At 35.8% G+C, this 18654-nt stretch overlaps 1 protein-coding gene across 1 annotated transcript in view; it reads right to left on the bottom strand.

Moving 5' to 3' along the window:
• Window positions 1–867: 867 nt before the first annotated feature.
• Window positions 868–18654, bottom strand: part of wnt9a (wingless-type MMTV integration site family, member 9A) — a 53470-nt gene continuing 35683 nt past the window's right edge. Inside the window, exons 2-4 of the mRNA XM_006634181.3 lie at window positions 13155–13414; window positions 12197–12459; window positions 868–8830 (exon numbers count right to left, since the gene is read on the bottom strand). Coding sequence (XP_006634244.1) covers window positions 8354–8830; window positions 12197–12459; window positions 13155–13414 — 1000 coding nt within the window. The 3' untranslated portion in view covers window positions 868–8353. The remainder of the gene's footprint in view (window positions 8831–12196; window positions 12460–13154; window positions 13415–18654) is intronic.

Genomic DNA, 18654 nt, shown 5'->3' with positions numbered 1-18654 from the left:
AAGAGAGGCACAGCTAACACTAAGGGCTTCTGCTTTAATTCCAGTAATTCTGCTACACGTGTAGAGGATATAATGGGCTTATGCCACAATGTTTCAGGCATTGAAACAGATGTGCCATAAATCACATTTTATTTTTACTGTCCGATTTAGATATCAATTAGATATCTCTAAGGTATTTTAAGAGCTTATTATATCAAAATCCTGTTTAGGAATATGTTCCTGTAAATTGGAACCCACTCTGTAAATGTTGTAGACATAGAATACATTATTTTAAAGTGCGTAATACAATTAATGCAGCAAACTTTGCTTTCTGTAGAGATCCAATGATTGAAATCCTTGTTTGTTTCCCTACAAAAATATTGTTCAGAATGAAAAATGGTTTAAATTTTAGAGAAAAGCAACAAGAGAAAGTAGATAAATGCATGCTCCAGACACACCTCACATCTGACTAGTCTGTTCTTTCAAAAATAATAACAGGTTATTTGGACCTAAAGGAAAATCTTGTGAAGAATGGGAAATAACCTTTTCACAGGCTTATTTTTTTTGACGGCAGGAAGGGCTAGTCACTATCTATTTAACGAGTGTTGTATGAACTAGGAATAGTGCCTCTTTCCTACCCAACATCCACAACATGTTTCCCCTGTCTAACTGATTGAGGGTCACATTCAGTAACACTAATTCAGGACTTGTAAGAGATTTAATTTATTTGCTCACCATGTAGGCTGAAATGTGATTAACTGCATTAGTATGACTGTGGGTTTTTAGAATAACATCCTTTTTAGCTCCAGGATTTAACTCACCAGTTAATGGTTACTGATTAATGATTGAAAAACTTAAAGCTAAAAAATTAATAATGACACTTAAAAATAATTTAAAAATTCATTTATTATTTCCAGATTTTCTTGCCTTTGTTATACAAAGATGTTAAATAACTTAAATACATTCTTACCAGTCATTCAGAATCAGTTTATATACCTACAAGCTATACACATGAGGTAGAGGAAAATAATTTAGGTTCCCATAAGACACTGAAAAAAGAGGAAAAGGATAAACCTTTGTTAGTATTTTATCCCCAAAAAGGACAATGATATTTTTTTAAGGCAGCACAAAACAAATCCCAAGACTAAATATTTTGATTGACAGGCAAACAGTTTCAACTTTTACAATCAAGAGTACATGTACATAGATCTGAAACTAATTATTGGTTACTTAAAGACTGTAAAATAAAATTAAACATGACAGTGCTCTGTGGTATTTTATGGTGCCTACAAAAATGAATTAATTACATTCTAATATTAGTTTTACTGGAATGTATATATGAATATATGTATATATCCAGTATTACTGTTATGAACATATTTTCTTACATAAACAAAAAACAAATCTCGTAACACATAATAAATGGGAAGAAGTGTGTTGCATTTCACATTCTTTTTTCTTTTCAGTAACAGACAATATTTTATGGTCCAGAAAATAATTTTATATGACACAATATGAATTAATGTGTAACAATAAAGTTTTAATGTTGCCATAAATAATAAATGAAATATTTTAGGTGAAAGGATTTGTTTTGTGCTGAAAACTATATTCTTCTGGAAACAAGTTTTAAAAAGGAGGTGCAACAGTTATTTTATATCAAAAGCCTATACTGTCTCAAAGTCTCAACCTCAGAGGAACTGTACCTCTTAAGCCCACAGAAGGCCTTCGTAAAAAAATATGGACACAACAAAAGTTTTGACTTTACAGTATATACATTAAACTCATGCTCATTATTTTCAAAAATAATTTAACTTTCTCATTTTATTTTTTGTACAAAAAAGCACATTTCAGATATTTTCAAACAACTAGTTACAAAATCTTCAGCCTATACAAGCTTGACTTTCAACCAAATTCCGTCTTCCAATTTATGATAAAAAAGTTGTGACAGATGCACTCAGAGATGATTGAATAAAAATACAATGCTTTGGATTAAAATAATAACAATCAGACTGAATTTATAAAACAGCAAAATTGCAGGATGTATGGTCATCAATTTTTCAGAACAAGAGACTTTCTTGTCTAACTGTTGAAATTACCATATTTTCAGATGAATGCAATAGAATTACAGAAAATGGATACAACAAACATAATAAGGAAGACATCGTTTGTTGCCCAAACTCTTCACATCAGTTCAATGAAAATGGTTGTGCTTAGTTTGGTGTTTGTTTAGCTTGTTTAATTCACTTGAAACATCACCAAACTGTTTATTGGAGGACTTAAGTTATTGAAGTAGTTTTTCTAACACTCAAAAAGTACTGCTGCGAGGACTCTGTAAAACCACAACTTGAGGCAAAATCAAAACCTGTAAACTGTGCCCGAGCAACAATGTACATGCTTTGTGGATCTGTGAGTTGTGGTGCAGGCATTTCTGTTGAAGGTCTGCACCCAGCCATTATGGTTTTAAAATATCATTCAATGCTCTGTTCATTCTGAAAGTGAGTGATTGAGTTATATATTAATTGGCTGGGTTTTGTATCCAAACACTACCTTTTTGACAATTCTCTTATTCGAATTACAGGCATAGCAAATCAAAATCCCTTTCACCTAGAACATTGTTCCCTGTAATGCAACTTTAGTGCACTTGTTGTGCAGTAATTTTCTTTAAGGCTGGTACATGCACTACCAGTGCCTAATGTAGTTTATTAGTATTACAGTTCATTCCCTGCCATGCTAATTAAGTATTATACATTATACACTGGTACTCCCAGTCCAGGACATGATCACACAAAAGTGAAGTTTTTTTATATATATGTTATTTTCAATTGACAAATATGAAAGAAAGTTTTCAAATCCTTTACAGAACACAGTTTTTCAAATTTCATTCTTTTTCACAAACATGATGTGACAATTCAATATGTCATTGTTGCTACATATAAACAGTGATCAAAAAACATTCTAATTTTCTAGTGTTTTGCAAAAATGTGTCCAAACATTTACCCATGAATGTGCTGGTATTCCATCACATCTCCCTCACATTTCACTAGGCCACTTTTTGGAAATGGTATAAAATATTGTTTGCGTATGTTTTCCATTGCACTTAACCAGTCATGATAATTAGATAACCTCTGTGTGCTATCTGTTTCTTTTGTCTTATGTTTTGATATATACCTTTTTAGATATTTTAACAATCTATGATGTTGCTGTTATTTGTGACTGGAAGCAGACAGGAGCTTAAAAAATAAATGTTGCACCAAAATACCCCTCACCCACCCTGTTCTCCACCATCTTCCCAACATCCTCCTAAAGTTGCCTGTGAGTTTAAAGCATGTGCCTCACTCTTGTCTGTATACCACAGGAGAATAAACCTTAACTATTTACAATACACACAAAAAGCAATATGTCCACATTATATATAAATACAGTTCTTTAAATACTTAAAGAGAAAGCTTTCAGGCTTCAGTGCGTGAATGGGGCTATATTACAATATAGGGTCTCTCACTCAGTAGTTCACTCACTCTTGCCTAAAACAACAAAAAAGTTAATATATAATATATCTATATATTTTGTCAGTTGTTTTCATATGCTAATAATATATACTGTTTTTTTAACATAGTCATATACTCGGTTTTACGTACAAAAAAGCTTGGATGTGCAGGTAAATCTTCTTGCTCACTTAGAGTGTGTGTCAATTTTCTGGTACGGACGTTTGACAGTGGATGACAGTACATCAACAGAGCAAGATCTGAGGGGAGGCCTCTGTTTGAAATGTTACTTAGCATTGCTGAGCATCCACTCTCTCATGTATTTATGTAGGAAGTATATTGAAACCTCTGAAAGTGCCTAGTAAGTAGGATCAAATGCAATTAAAATGTTTTTGAAAGGCGTAGGGCGGTATTGCATATGCCATCCTTTGTCACTCATACTTAAAAAATAATTTAAAACATGTTAAAATGTGATTGTTTAAAAAGGTAGATGATTAGCGTTTGTGGCAAATCAGTGTTCATGTTGGTATCTAGATAGGGTGTAACTAGGGTAGTCTTGGGGTCAGAGTGCAGGGCCTAAAGTTGGAGTTGTGTGCAATTAGACCTTAATTAAAACAAGGCATCAATGTGGATGTTCACATGCCCATACCAAAGCACGTGCATAAAGTTTAGAAGAGCGGTCTTTAAACTTTACTGGCAGGTGACACAGAAAAAGCTTAAGCCCAGGAAAACTAACAGTGAACCTAGATGATTTACTTTAGTTGGACCACATACAGTAAGTTACCACTGGTTGAAGTCACCTATGAATGACTTCTAATGCAGTCCAGGGCTTACATTGTGTTAAAGAAATAATACAAAGGAATTTACTATTTGCTTCTCAAACTTAATCTTCAAAAATCAATTGGAGTCAAAGCTTCTGGCTCAGTACATACTGTATGTCTAGATATTTGGGGGATTTTTGTGAATTAGTTGGAATAGACTTCAAGGAACAGTCAGGCTAATGGATTAGTGTCATCTCCTTTGTCTCACATCATATCAAACTCTTTTAGGTTTGCTAATTTTTTAAGTAAAATAGATTGACCACAAAGGATCATTTGTTTAAATTGCACTACTTAAAGGCTACCGTTAAAAGTTATAATGTTGTCAATTTACTTTGGAAATATTCTAATGTTTTGTTTTGAGTAATTCTCCTAAACTTTGGCATGCTCTGGATTTCCACTTTAGACAATGTGTGAACTAGGGTAACAGTAAACACTGGGCTGCTTTCAATAAATAAATATTAATTTAGCTCCAAACCTGAATATAACCAGAGGCACATTTTAGTTTTTTTTCAAAGGCTAAACCTTACCCTCAAATGCTCTTAATTTAACCATCTGAATCACAGCTTTAGGCCCCAGTCAGCTGTCTTAAAAGAATTATGCTTATTAACAAAATGTTATCATTTCATTGAAGTACTAAGTGGGATTACGATACGCATCCTGTGTATTGTACTGATTGTACTGTAATTTCTAGCTCTTGGAATAGGGCTGTGAGAAGGTGTGATTTTAACAATAGCCTTATGAAAAATGAAAATCATGCAAAGATTATCTGAAAGAATGAGGGGTTAAGAAGAGAATAAAATTAGTGAGGAGCCTTTACAAAAGAGTTTATAGCATTTCCACTTATTTGGTTCTTTAGGTTCTGTTTATTTAGATTATCCTATATGTCCATTACCTGAATTATGAATTAAGAAAATTTCCATGAATTTACAATGTAGAGATGGCATCTTTTTGAGAACTACTTCAATTAATTTGGTTACCACACTTCTGCACAACTTTCTCTTTTATGCCTATATTAAAACGTCACTAAAACAGAGACTGTATAGACAGCCTTCAGTGAAATAAAGTTTTTTTCAGAAATAGTTCTTTCTCAGATTCTCTGTCGGTCAGAATTGCCAAGAAGATATGGTGAACTGCAGTCTCCTAAAGCTTTTAAAATAAGTAAAAATGCATCTTTTTCTGAAAACAATTATCAGAACGACAATATCAAGACTGTATGCAGGAGACCGCTTTTGGCTACCTTAGAGTTTGTTTAAGAAATAGCTACTATACACTGTATCATTTTTTTCATTTTCCTCAAAACAATAGTATCTAGGGACAGGATATCCTCTGAATTATATTATCAGTACATTTATAGATTGAGAGTTTTAGTCCTTACTAAAGAGGTTAGTTTTACTAGATAACATGTCCCTTCTGAAATGGGAGGATAACTGTGATCATTTCAAAGTCCATCTGAAAGCCCTTGGACAGGATAAATTGAGAAATGGTGCCTCACTGGTTTTGTTCCAATGAATGGGTTTCACAAAGACAACTTGTAAGTTAAAAAAAATGGCAGCTTAAAAACCATTCCTTGTCAGAATCACTGATACACATTGGTACTGCATTAGTTTAGGCCTGACCAGAGCAAAGACAGATACAGCACATGTTAATACCTATTTAAAACTACTAAAAATAGAAGGATTACTCCCACATAATACATACACAAACTCCAACTCACACACTCATTTTGTGTTCTGTAGTCATGACATAACTTGCAGTACGTAAGTCTGCTTAATTTGAATGCCTCCTGTTAAAACTGGAATGAAAAGGAAAAAAACTGCCCATGGGAAAAATGGAAAAACTGGCCTTAAACAATCAGGAATTCCCCTCCGGAAAAATAAACTGGCTGACTGGCAAGTAAAAATGTTGCTACAATAATGTGGTATTAAAAGCACAATGATTACGATGACTTTTTGATGGTGATTTTTTTCTTACAGCTGAATTTGTTTTTGCATTGGTTTTAGCATTGCCTGCTCTTTCTAAGAACTCTTTTCCTCACTATTCTATGACATGCTTTGTGTTTGACATGCTAGAAATTTTATACCAAAGTGTTATGAATTTCTGACTTTCTGCCAACACTGGTAACTAGCTCTTTTGTTAGTTAACAGCAAAGAGTTCAAAAACCAACCAAATAAGCAGCTGCAACACCTGTCCCTTACATCATATGTTTTGCTTGTGACCACATAGTAATTGCTTAGAAAGATGTGAAAATCAAGGGAAAATATGTTGTAGTCATTATAAGGAGCAAAAACACTCCTTATAATCCAAAATCTAAGCATGCTACAAAATACCAATTTTTCACTACAATTTAAAAAATACTTTAACTTTTCACTTGTAATTTGATTTCAATGCCAAATTGAAATAACAGTATAAAGACAGGTCTCTGGTATTTCTGGGACAAAAAAATAATTTGAATGTTTAATTTGGTTTTATCTCTTAAAATCTCTTTCAGAACCCTCATATATAATATATCCTAGCATTCTTTTACCTATCTTGGGCTACAGTTTTGATATGGCCTTTAAAAAGGATGATAATTGAATGACATGACTGAAGGAACATTCTGTGCTCTAGTTGTTTCACTCTTTAATTTGCTTTTTTGAAAACTACAGTCCTTTTTTAACACAAGAAGACTGGCATACCACAGAACCAGGCCAAAAACCTCAGCATTCAAACAAGGCAGAAAATACCTTATACTAGCCCATAGGCTATAAACTGAACATCCGTCCCTAAACCCACTTGTGTTGTGTAATGGAAGACTACTGTATACATCTGTATACCAATGACACTTTTCCTCTCAAACTGAGAGATGTCAGAACATGGTATGGTTGCTATCTAATTGCTATCTGATTGCTGGAAAAATATTCAGCACTCAGTTGACAGCCAGTGGGGTGTAATTAACAATGTACTTAAGATCCTTATCATGAGGTAAAATCATACAGGACCCATTGATGCCACTGCTGTAGACCTTAAAACCCACTGAAGTTAGATCATTTGTCCCTCAATGTTTGATTCCTTCCCAGTGTTGCCATAGCTTAGTTTAGCACGGAGTCCAAACATAGTGGTTTCAGTCAATCCCTGAATATGAATTTGTGAGTTTCAGGCTAAAGAACAGCCTTAAAGTTGACTGGCATTAAAATTAAATACATATGTGTACTAGTATCCTCCTACAATGGCATTCAGAAGCACTAAAACAAGTCAGAGGAAAATAAATTTTATAATCTGTGTAATTTGCACATAAAGGAGTAGTCACAAAGTTGTGTTTTTATGACAGAAAATGTCAACACTGGTCTTAATTACAGTTGAACAAAACTACACCTTAGTTCCATAAATTATTTCCACAAAGAGAGAAAGAGAGAGCATGAGATTAATTGCTTTTCCAAAATGCCTTGTCAAAGACCGCACAAAAACTCCAGTAGTTTGTGTGGCTAGTGGTTTTTTCTTATATTTAAAAAGTGGTAAATCTAAAATGTATATTTATTAATATACCCTGTTGCGTCACACAGTTTCTTTCTATAGTTATCTTGAGCACCTTCAATTCGTTAAATTCCTCTTTTCCCTCACCTGTACATTCCAGTCAGAGTTAGTTTCCACCAAAGCATTAGCCAGCATTCCCGTTCAACGATATTGTTTGGTCTTTGACACTTTTCCCATGCTAAATGCTAGATATAAACCATGATCCCTCTATTCAGGGCCAACATGACCCATGACTGGATTCAACTGCATTTGTTCCCGTTGCCCTTGAGGGATATGGGAGATGGAGTGAGAGAGTGTCATTTTCCCTCAATCTGAGCGTCCCCTGTCACAGATTCTCTCAACAAGGTCACTCTCGCTTGAGGACTGCGACCAAACTGATGGACATCTCATAACAACTTGTGGAAACTTCTCAAAGTGCTTATATAGTTCTATATCAGCTGGTTGCGTAATGCCTCTAACCCCCGGTTTTTGTGTCTGTAAGGAGAAGTTTCTCAATTTAAGACAGCTGATTAGCCCATTCTCAGTCCTGTCCAGAATGGGGAAGGGGAGTGAGCTTCTTTGCTACTCTTTACAGGTATATACCTCCTCTCTCTGTGTGCACTGCTTGCATTCCACATAGCAGCACCAGCGCACCTGGCATTGACACGGCCTGGTTACCACTCGGCTCTGGGTATTGTGACCTCGACCACAGCAGATGCTGTCACAGTTCTTGTCCTTATAGCATTTTCTCCCCGAGGTGCCCGGGGAGTATTTGCTCATCCTGCAAAAGCTAGGTGAGTCCTCAATGTGGATGAGGTCCATGGTCCTGGGGATCTGATCACTGTGGCCTGGGGAGGGCTGAGCCCTGGCAGGCGAGATGTCTCCTTCCCCTGTGGCCTCATTAGTGGAGCTCCCCACTTTGAGTGAGGTCTCGTATCTCTGCTTCAGCTGCTTGCCAATCTCATGGAAGGGAGAGAGCTGCCTCCAGCATGTTTGGACTGTGCAGGAGCCTGACACTCCATGGCACTTGCAGGTTGTCTCCACCCCGGCTTTGATCACCTGAGAGGAGAAGAGGAGATTTGAAAAAAAAAATGGAATAGCTAAGTCAAGAAGTTCTTAACAGCACATCACTGACAATCCGCAGTCGAAACAGTGAGTAGATTCTGATGGTCTTGAACGTTTGTTCTTACTAAAAAAGAAACAATTAACTGAAATCAAGTTTGCTTTTATTAACACTGTACTTCAACCCCTGCACCTGCTCCACAAGCAGTTTTTAGGATTTAGAAGTTCACTATATTCAATTTCTTGTCATTGCAAAAAGAAGACATTTCACTGTATTCAAATTTTTTGTTACACAATAAGTTACTATTACTAATGGAGTTATTGTCATATTGGATGACCTCATGTTGATGTCTGTTGGTAAGATGCACAGGAAGAAAATGTCTAGCCAGCTCCCTCATGGACTAATTACTGTGTCAAAAAGGGAAAAAAAAAAACATTGGTCTATTTGAATTAAGCTTCTAATAAACTTGCTGCACTGTATTTGGAAATTCAAGGTTAATAATATTGTGCCTGAGAACATGACGGGTCTTAATTAAACCATCACTTAGTTCTACCCAAGTAGAACTAATTCAAACTCTTTAATATTGTGCTCTTTAATTAATGGACCACAAAAAGAAAGGAGAGGAGAGAGGAGGGGGTTAGGGATGGATTTACTCTTTAATCATAATTCTCAGTAACTTCCACCTTATTATGAGAATTAGGGGGCTTGATTGTGCCTACTGTTCCCTAATAAGAAGGACCTGAAAGAGAATTTCTTTAGGAGGGGAAGGGAAATTGCTTTTTTAATAAACGTCCCATTGAGCTGGTCCTTGTGGATAATGGAGGGCCTGCAGAGATTCTTGTTTTAATTACTGAGCACATGCCCTGGCCAAGCTCTAACATTCTTTGCCAAGTCTGATTGAAAACATGCGCTGAGACCAAGCAAGGGTGGATCTTGAGCCTTTTGCTCAAATGTAGGCCACAATGAGTTTCTCTGGGCCAAACTGGGCTTTGGCCAGAAGTGACATTGGTTTCATCCTAATTGCTCATTTTAGATATATCTTATGGCAGTCTGAATGAAGATTGACAATACTGGTAATGATTTTATAAAAATACTACACATGCATCCCACAAGTGATAGCAAGATTCTTTAACAGCCCACTCTTTTTCTCCAAAGCAGTTTTTCTTTTACACATTTTTATGTGTAGTATTTTTTTACTATTATTTTAGTATTTTTATACTTATACTATTTTGTATTTGTTTTATATAAATAAAGCATCTGATATATTCTTACAGAGTATCGTTGGTTGTAAATTAGATATCTTTTAAGTGTTTTATACATTTCTGTCCTCATTAAGTAAACTCTACATGTATTGTGTTTGTGTTTGTGCAGCTTACATAAGGAGTCCAATCCTTGTAAAATCTATTGTATGTTTAAAGTTCTTCAGATTTCAAGCATACGTGATGCATAGCAGGCATGTCTTAGATATTCTTTTCCATTTAAGATTTCACCACAAGATACAATATTTCACAAGCAAACATTAAACAAGAAAAGGTTATTACAAGAATAACACCCAAATATAATGGACCTGGACAGGAATAACGTAAGGTAAAGATAATTTTTGTTCCTGTTCACATGGAGATGTGTTGTTGATAGTTCTTGTCTGGTACCATTTATGCAGAAAGCACTCTTTAAATTCCAGAAAGGGTGATAGCACTTTTAAATCACTGTGGAATAATGTTTTCCACCGCTAACCTGGAATTCACTAAACAGCAACAATGAACTATTTTGAAGAGATTGGTATTATTTAATAAAACTTGATACACTACTAGCCCACAAAATGATTTGTTTCTAAATGGCTACATGCAGAGTTAAAGTTTCCAGACAATTTGTACTACTGTTCAGAGCATTCCTTCATCATGCAGCTCACTGCATACAATTGACTTTTTTATAAACTCCTGCTTGTGATGTTCAAAAGCAAACCTGCAAGTATATTATGAGATATAAAGAGAAGGTCATTCAGCCCATTTTGTTTCGGTGGTAGTCTAGTAACTAAAAAACGATTTGATCAAAATCATTGGTATAGATTAAGAAGAGCAAAGGCCCTTAAATTGACCACTGAAGCACTCCAAAGCTTGCATCTGCCCAGTAAGAGGTTATGCCCCTTAAGATGACACAGTTTGTTAACCAGTTCTTTGATTCCTATGCATGCATTACCTTGTATCTGTGCTTTTTATATTTTCATTTTCTTTAATTTCACAAGGAATCCTAACAAAAGCTTCCTGGAAATCTAAATATATCATGTTATAAGACTCTCTTATTATTTTGCATGTCTTTTGAAATGCAATTGTTTTTTATGTATTTTTAAGTAGGACTTATAAGACTGTTTCCTGATTCAGTGTTGTCCCATTTTTTTAGAAATTAGACATTGCATTTTACATTTAAGAATTATTTTCCCACATTTTTAAACTGTAAATGCTTTTTAAGTTTGAATAATTATAGTTATTTGGGTTCACAGTTCTAATGGAAGCGACAGCTGATTTTTTCACAAACCTTCACCTCCAAAGCAACTAAACTTCAAATAGAACCTGTGAACTCAGATCTTCAATTTCCTACAGCGCATTCACCTGTCTAAGAAAAGCCTGCTAGAGCTCCCCAGCATACTGAATTTTAGACATGTCTAGACTGGTCCACCCACAAGCCTAGATTTTCTCCATTTACAAAACCTAAAGGAGTCATGAGTCTTGCTTGGCCAGTTAGCACAAGCTGTGGTATCTACTGCTAGGTGCTTAAGTATTAATCTTAAGGTACTTACAGAAATCATAAAATATGTATAAATCACTTTAAAACATGTGGTTTTCATTGCCTGTTCCCAAAACGTAGCCTAGTTTCCATGAAAACCAGACAGAAATGAGAAGGGCAAAAGGTCTCACTGGATGAATTAAACTGTCAACATCTTCCATGGCAAATCACGACACTTCTTTCAAGTCACGTAGGGTTAAGTGTTTTCTCCCATTGTAATAATGCCACTCATGGGAGGCTGAAACTGTCATAGTTCTTTCTGCTACAGCATCTCTTACACCACAATATACAGCAATTACTCTACTCCACCCTTTAGATCACTGCATAAGCTGCCAAGAAATTTACACACCGAGAAAATAACTTATCCGTTAGCACTGCAGAAAATGATGTTTTTTGTTGTATTCCTTTTATCATCCACATTTACAGTTAGCTGTTGTTATTTGATCATTATAATGGTGTTCTTCCAAATCTCCAAATGTGCATGACCTACTGTATGTGTGTCTTTACCCACATTGTTCTGAGGGCTGTCCACCATCAACGGTGAATTATATATCTGGGCCATAATGAAAGCTGAAGCTCACCTTCATTCCCACATTAGTGTTGTGCATGTTCATTCGCTCACGCAGGTCCTTATAAGACTTCTTGCTCAGGAACTCCTTGACAAATTTGTTGCTATACTTGAGATTGTCCCCACAGCCGCCCCATTGCCATGCCTTCCTGTTCTCCAGGTCAGGGGCCTCGTCACAGGTGCAACGCTCCATGCGGCCTGCACTACATGCCTTAGCCATGGCGTGAGTCAGCCCTGCCGATGAAATGGCAAACAGGAAGGCCGTCTCCTTGAACCCTGCACACAGGGAGAGAAAGACAGCTGTCGCTGGCATTGACCTCGAAAGGGACCAAATGCTGCCGATTAAGAACGGAAGCAAGCGAAGACTGCAAGTCAAATCTGAACCAACAGTAAATAAAAGCAATGAAAGTAAAAGAAATTGTAGGTCTCGATGATTTAGTTTTATAGTGCACATACACAGAGGTGTACAAAATCTTAAAAACCTGAGCGAAGACTTCCATAATATTGTAAAAATATGTCTTCACATTCCCTTGTAAATAAGTCAGTTGATTATAAATTATTTCTACAACAGCTTCTTTATTTAGAAGAGATATAACTGTCAAATGCCACTTGTCAAACCATATTTAATGGTTCAGTTATTTAATAACACTGTTGGGGATGCCAATGTTTATGCAACTGTATGTGGTATTTACTTTCTTGAAACTAAATCTGCATTTTAGATTCAAGAAAGCAAATGCCTGCATGAATAGGCACAACAGCAATGTATTTTGTGTCTCATTTGTACTGTGTATCAAGTTTCCTTTTTATTGCATTGTATTATAAACAAGATACAATTTGTTTAAAAATCATATGTTTTTCAAAGTACGGTTACTTATGAAAAATGCAAGTTTGTAGTTCTCTTGGCCCTGAGCTTTAGACCTCTGTAGGCATACTCTTTGGCTCTTGAACAGTTTTTGTTGGGTTTATTTTACCTCTTTTGAGCAGACTGGCTCGGTAGCGCCCCTCCAAGGTGCAATTCCACCTCTCGAATCTGAACTGGTACTGGCACTCCAGGGCACTCATGCTAATGGCCTCCATCAGGGTCTCAGCTACCCCAGGGTCCCGCCGGCACATCCTTCTCTGCTTCTTGTCCAACTTCAGCCGGTCACAAAGCTTGTAGTGTGCCTTGCCCAACGTCTCCTCAGGTTCTGAGCTCAGGGGCAAGATGGACAGGGGTTCCGTACCCGTCAGTCTGGCACCAAGAGAGAACCGTAAGAATGATTTTCACTTCATGCTTTTTTCGTTCTGTTTCAGGATAATGCAAGATCAAAACACTTCCTGAATGGAGGAATGTTGCTTCAAAGTCTTTTACATACTATTACAGAGCTTTCTGTGCATGACACCCATTGGTATTCTATAAATCTCAATGAAGTAGTTTGACAACTAATGGATGTGTGCTGCCAAAGTGGTGATTCTGAACCAGCACTGCAGCACGACCCAGCACTGTGGTCACAGTAAAGAAAGCTGTGTGTTACTCTCACAAATGCAGACTTAACTGTCCGTTCTTAACCATCCTCGGTCCCACTGACTGACAGTGTTGGCAAAGCAGCAGCTAATTATCTGCGATTCATGGATCTATTTTAATGTTTATAGTTCAGGAGGGGTGCATGGCATAAATAAATGCATCGGGAAAGTTCTCTTACACACTATTTAACAGGCACACATGTTATTTGGGAAAAATAAATTACTGCCATTTCGGCCTACAAAGATAAAATGGGCACAGTTATTATACATACTGTACACAGCAATGACTAAAAATAAAAACGAGCAAAAGCATCTAGAAATTTGGCCATCAAAAAATAGAACGCTTTTTTGAGCGATTTTACCTTGGTAAGACACAGTAAGCTGAAACCTCTTCATAAGGATACTAATCTTAACTGTTCTGCTAAGCATCAGTCAATCCATGTACTGAAAAACCCGCAAAACAGCACAGCAAAAAAAAAATTCTTGTCTTTTACTGAGGAGCATCAAAAACTGGCTAAACTGTAGATGACATCTAAATGAGAATTTGACCTAATGCTTTGTCGGCAAATCGCCCTACTAGAGGCCTGGTTCTCAGAAATCCTTTAATAAGAAAGTATGATGTTTATTTAAAAATTCAAGGATGTCCTAATGAAAAATTTAAGTGGGTACATTTTACTCATTTTTTAACCTCGTCTGATAGCTTAAAATTAATAATTGTCAAGACATTTTCAGTGTCAACAGTGCATGACTGTAACATTTTTTTTTTACCAATAAAGAATATCTGGGAAGTATCAAAGTCAAACAATACAAATTCAGTATAGGGGGGCATGAGTATATTCTGTGAGTACACAGTACTGTCTGACACAAAAGAACATGGTGGATAACTTTAAAAGGCTAAAGATATTTAGAGAACCTGTTAAAGTCTCACACGCAAAGACATAAGAAGAATCAAATCCCAAGATATTTCTGTCAAAGTAAATTGTAGGTGCCAAACTGGTTGTGTTAAGATTTGACAATGTAGTTGTAATTAGAGATTCAGTGAGTACTGTTTACGGTCTGTGACTTTACCACTTCATTTACTGCTTGACGTTTAGCACTTTTTTTTGAGTTCTTCAAGTTGAAAATACACCTTCCTAAAATAAATAGAAGGTAATTGCAGCAATATCCATATACATACAGAAGCAATTATCTTTAATGTGATGTGTTGGATTCCTTCTGCATCATTACAAATCAGGAAAGACATAACCTGCTCACTGTTATCAGTTATCTGTGAAGAACAGCATTTTTTCTAAAATAGACTTTTCCATACAGCCGTCTAAAATAGAAAATTATTTCTCCCTAAAACTATAATCAGGTTCTTGAAATTACCTCTCAACTTCCAATTTTTATATTAAGGGTTTTCCTAAGTAAATAGTTAGAACAACCTCTTAATGCAATTACAAAATATCACTTTGATGCCCATGTACTGCAAGTCATTGCCGTTTTCTTAACAATGTTACATCATACATGACACCACTTTGTTTTCAATGTAATATTAAGAATATGACACACAGCAATACATGTATATCAAATGCAAAATTAAAAAAAGAACTATTAACAATGTAAATGATTTATAATGGACACAACATGCATTTACATCTAAAGCATACAGTAACTACAGTTGGGATTCACATCGGACATGTTAATCTCAGTGTGCAGCAGAACCTACAGTAATGAAAACACAAGGTCCACATCCCTCTATGTCTTCTGAATGTAGCTGAATGATCAGAGGAAATAATTGTCTAGAATCACTTCTCTATACTGTTATTTATGGCTTAAACAAATGTAACTGTGTTTGCCTGTAAGCAACAGAAAGAGACTCAATTTCCAAATCAATGTTAATGTTCGGCACAAACAATTCCTTAAATTGTGACATGTAACAGAATCCAAAAAGGCCACACTGACTGCTATATCTATGAGCCAGAGATAATCAGAAAGAAAAGAACAGATGGCTGGTACTAGCAGATTGAACTTCATGGAGGATTATTTAAAAACACTGCACCATCCACTTATCTGTCAAAATAGCAGATAAATTCATTCCTCTTAGATAATTTAAAGATTTTTCTCTGAAATGATTCCATGAATTGCAGAGTCTCTCAAGTCTAACTTTCCTGTGGTATACTCCACAAAACATTTACTGGCGTGCATGTGTTAAATGTTTCAAAAAATGTAACTTCCAATAAATTTGACAGACTAAACTGTCATTTCACCATGCACTGGTGACGTTAAAATTGCTAATCACCAGCCTACAACATACCCAAATTGCAGTGTTTCTGCAAACAATTTTAACCATAACCATTTTTGCACATTTTTTCATATACACCAATTGTGCGCATTTCTCTGTTTTGTGATGCTCATGAGATGGGTGAGTGAATTCGAACTGAATGCCCACTCTTTAGGCATCCTCTGACACCGGGTCACTTCCCAGACAGCAGAAAGTTCCACTATGCCAAAAAACCAAGCCTCTTGTTGCAGGAGAATTTAATGCTATTCGGATTCCTTGGAGATCGCATCATTGTAACAAGCTCAGATGAGCCTCATTAAACCTCTGACAAATTAAATGTATCATCTACAGATCCTTCCCAATATTTTGTAAAAAATGTGATGCTGCTATCTAAATAAACAGTACTGCCATCCATCTAAGCTAAAGGTTAAGAATTATTTACAACATCCTTGCTCAAAAGGAAGATGCAGTTTCAAATGACAGGTAAGCATAACACAACCTACAGTACTCTAACAATACTCATGATTGCAAATGTAATCATACCACTTCTGACAAGATATTCACCCTTTGACAACCGATTATTTTTACAACAGCTGAGAAAAACTGAATATGCATAGTAACTCTCTAGAGCTTACAAAGAAGCAACTAGAAACAGCTGTTTTTTCTGTTTTGAGTGTATTTTGGAGAGAAAATGACAAAACAAAGTACTTCAGTTGAGGAGCAGGTCACTTTCAGCAGTAACTTCAGTGAATAAAAGCATTCCTTCACTACAGAAGTTAGTAAAAAAAACTCTGGCCATTAAGAGTATGCAAAAGAAGCAGTGAAATCAATCGCAGATCTGTAAAAAATAGTTGAGAAAATGAGCATGGCCTGATGTTCAAACTGAAAAACCCACATATCCTTTCTCTGTGTGGCCATTAAAAGCAGTATTCTATTAAAAAAGAAAACTAAAAGAGGATAAACAGACATGTACATATGCAGGATGTGTGAACTTTATTTTATCGTTTAAGTAAACAGCATAGTTCTCCAGCAAACAGTGAGTCAAAGCCCTCCTCGTGAAACAAAGACAAGGAAGTAAAAGCCAAGAAACAACAGTGTTAAAACATAACACAACAGGTCTGTAAATTAATTTAGTTGTACAAAGACGTAAAAGGAAATTGTGCAATAGCACAGACATAACCTTCATTTACACTTGCGGGCTCTCTCATCTGTAAAATCTCCTGATGCCCCAATCTACTTATCACCTCTGCATCTCAGTCCATGTTGCATTGTATCTCATTACCAATAAAATCACCGAAGGTCAGATATATTGCTCTTTATCTCATTCTGAGACAGATATGAAGATACGTTACAAATTCAGCAAAATTCAATTCAATGATGGACTCCGTCCCAACACAATATTTAGAAAACCACAGTCTTATTTTAAAAGCCTATTCTCACTATTTTATTGGTTTGGTATGTACATATTTAAATACATTTTTTTGTTGAAATAGAGTGACTTTAAAGGTTATTCAGAGTTGTACCTGCTGCTGTAGTTGATAACATCTACTGTACCACTGTAAGAATGACAGCGGAAAAAGTCTATACAGTAGTAAAATACGTTGGCCTGTCCTGCACACACTTCAGAACCAGACTACTAGTAAGATACCCGTATAGCATGAAACAGTAACTAAAAATACACATACATGCACATGTGTGAGAGATGAAGAAGTGGAACAAATGGAAAAAGTGTTTCACCATTCACTTTAGGTCTGTGGGCATGTGTTGGATTTGTCATTCAGTGAATGAAGCTAAGACTAGTTAAGACGACCTGCCCCATTTAGGAATTCTAGCCTTCAGGATGAGATTCCTAATTCCTGTCAAGGCCAAATAATTTGTTTGCCTCTCCTCTGACACACCGATGCACTGCATTTGTTTGAAACTCATTATTGAATTACTGAATGGATGACTGGCATGTCATGTCTTGAATACAATTCTGTCCAGTTTATGCATCTGGGATTAATAAAAAGTAAACATTACATGCCGTTTTATTTTGTCTGTCGATGGTGGTTGAATTTATTAGTATTTCACCCTTCTGTGATTCTGAATATCTACATTAACTGAAAGCCAGAGTGGCACGAATATGTGTGGTGTTCATGTGTGGGATAAGTGTGGAATTCAGGGTGGTGAATATGTTGACTTCTTTTGCTATTTATTCATGAATATCTTGTGATATAATTTGTTTTAAACATTTTTAAAATATTGGTTTCTTCGTCTGATCTACAGTACTGTATAATGTGGGCCAGACAGCTAAACAATCAAGTTGAAATTAAAAGGTAAAAGCGTTTTCAAGATTGTGATTACTGATTGTTAAATCAGAAGCAAATGTTAACTAAAGCCTTCTTCCATGCATTTCATTACTATGATAAGGAAGTAATTATGTTTTACTTCATATAAGCATTAATGCTGATAAGAGACCCTTTTAAAGAAAAATCTTTCTCTAGTTGTTTAAGTTGTGTTGCTTTTGTATATCTACAAAAGAGTAAAACATAAGAGTAGGACCCATTTTTGGCCATACTTTACTTGGAAAAAATAAATAAAAGTCCCTGAGCAAATGTTCTCTTCAGTTGAATATGAAATTTCCAGTAACTGGAAAGTGGTTTATAATGTCTATATAATTTTTGAAATACATTCCATTTGTCTCTTTCTGTTATCTTTCTCTGCTC

Source organism: Lepisosteus oculatus, chromosome 6, assembly GCF_040954835.1.
Source record: "Lepisosteus oculatus isolate fLepOcu1 chromosome 6, fLepOcu1.hap2, whole genome shotgun sequence".
Lineage (NCBI taxonomy): Eukaryota > Metazoa > Chordata > Actinopteri > Semionotiformes > Lepisosteidae > Lepisosteus > Lepisosteus oculatus.
The sequence above is the reverse complement of the archived record's forward strand: the minus strand, read 5'-3'. Positions and strand labels throughout refer to the sequence as shown.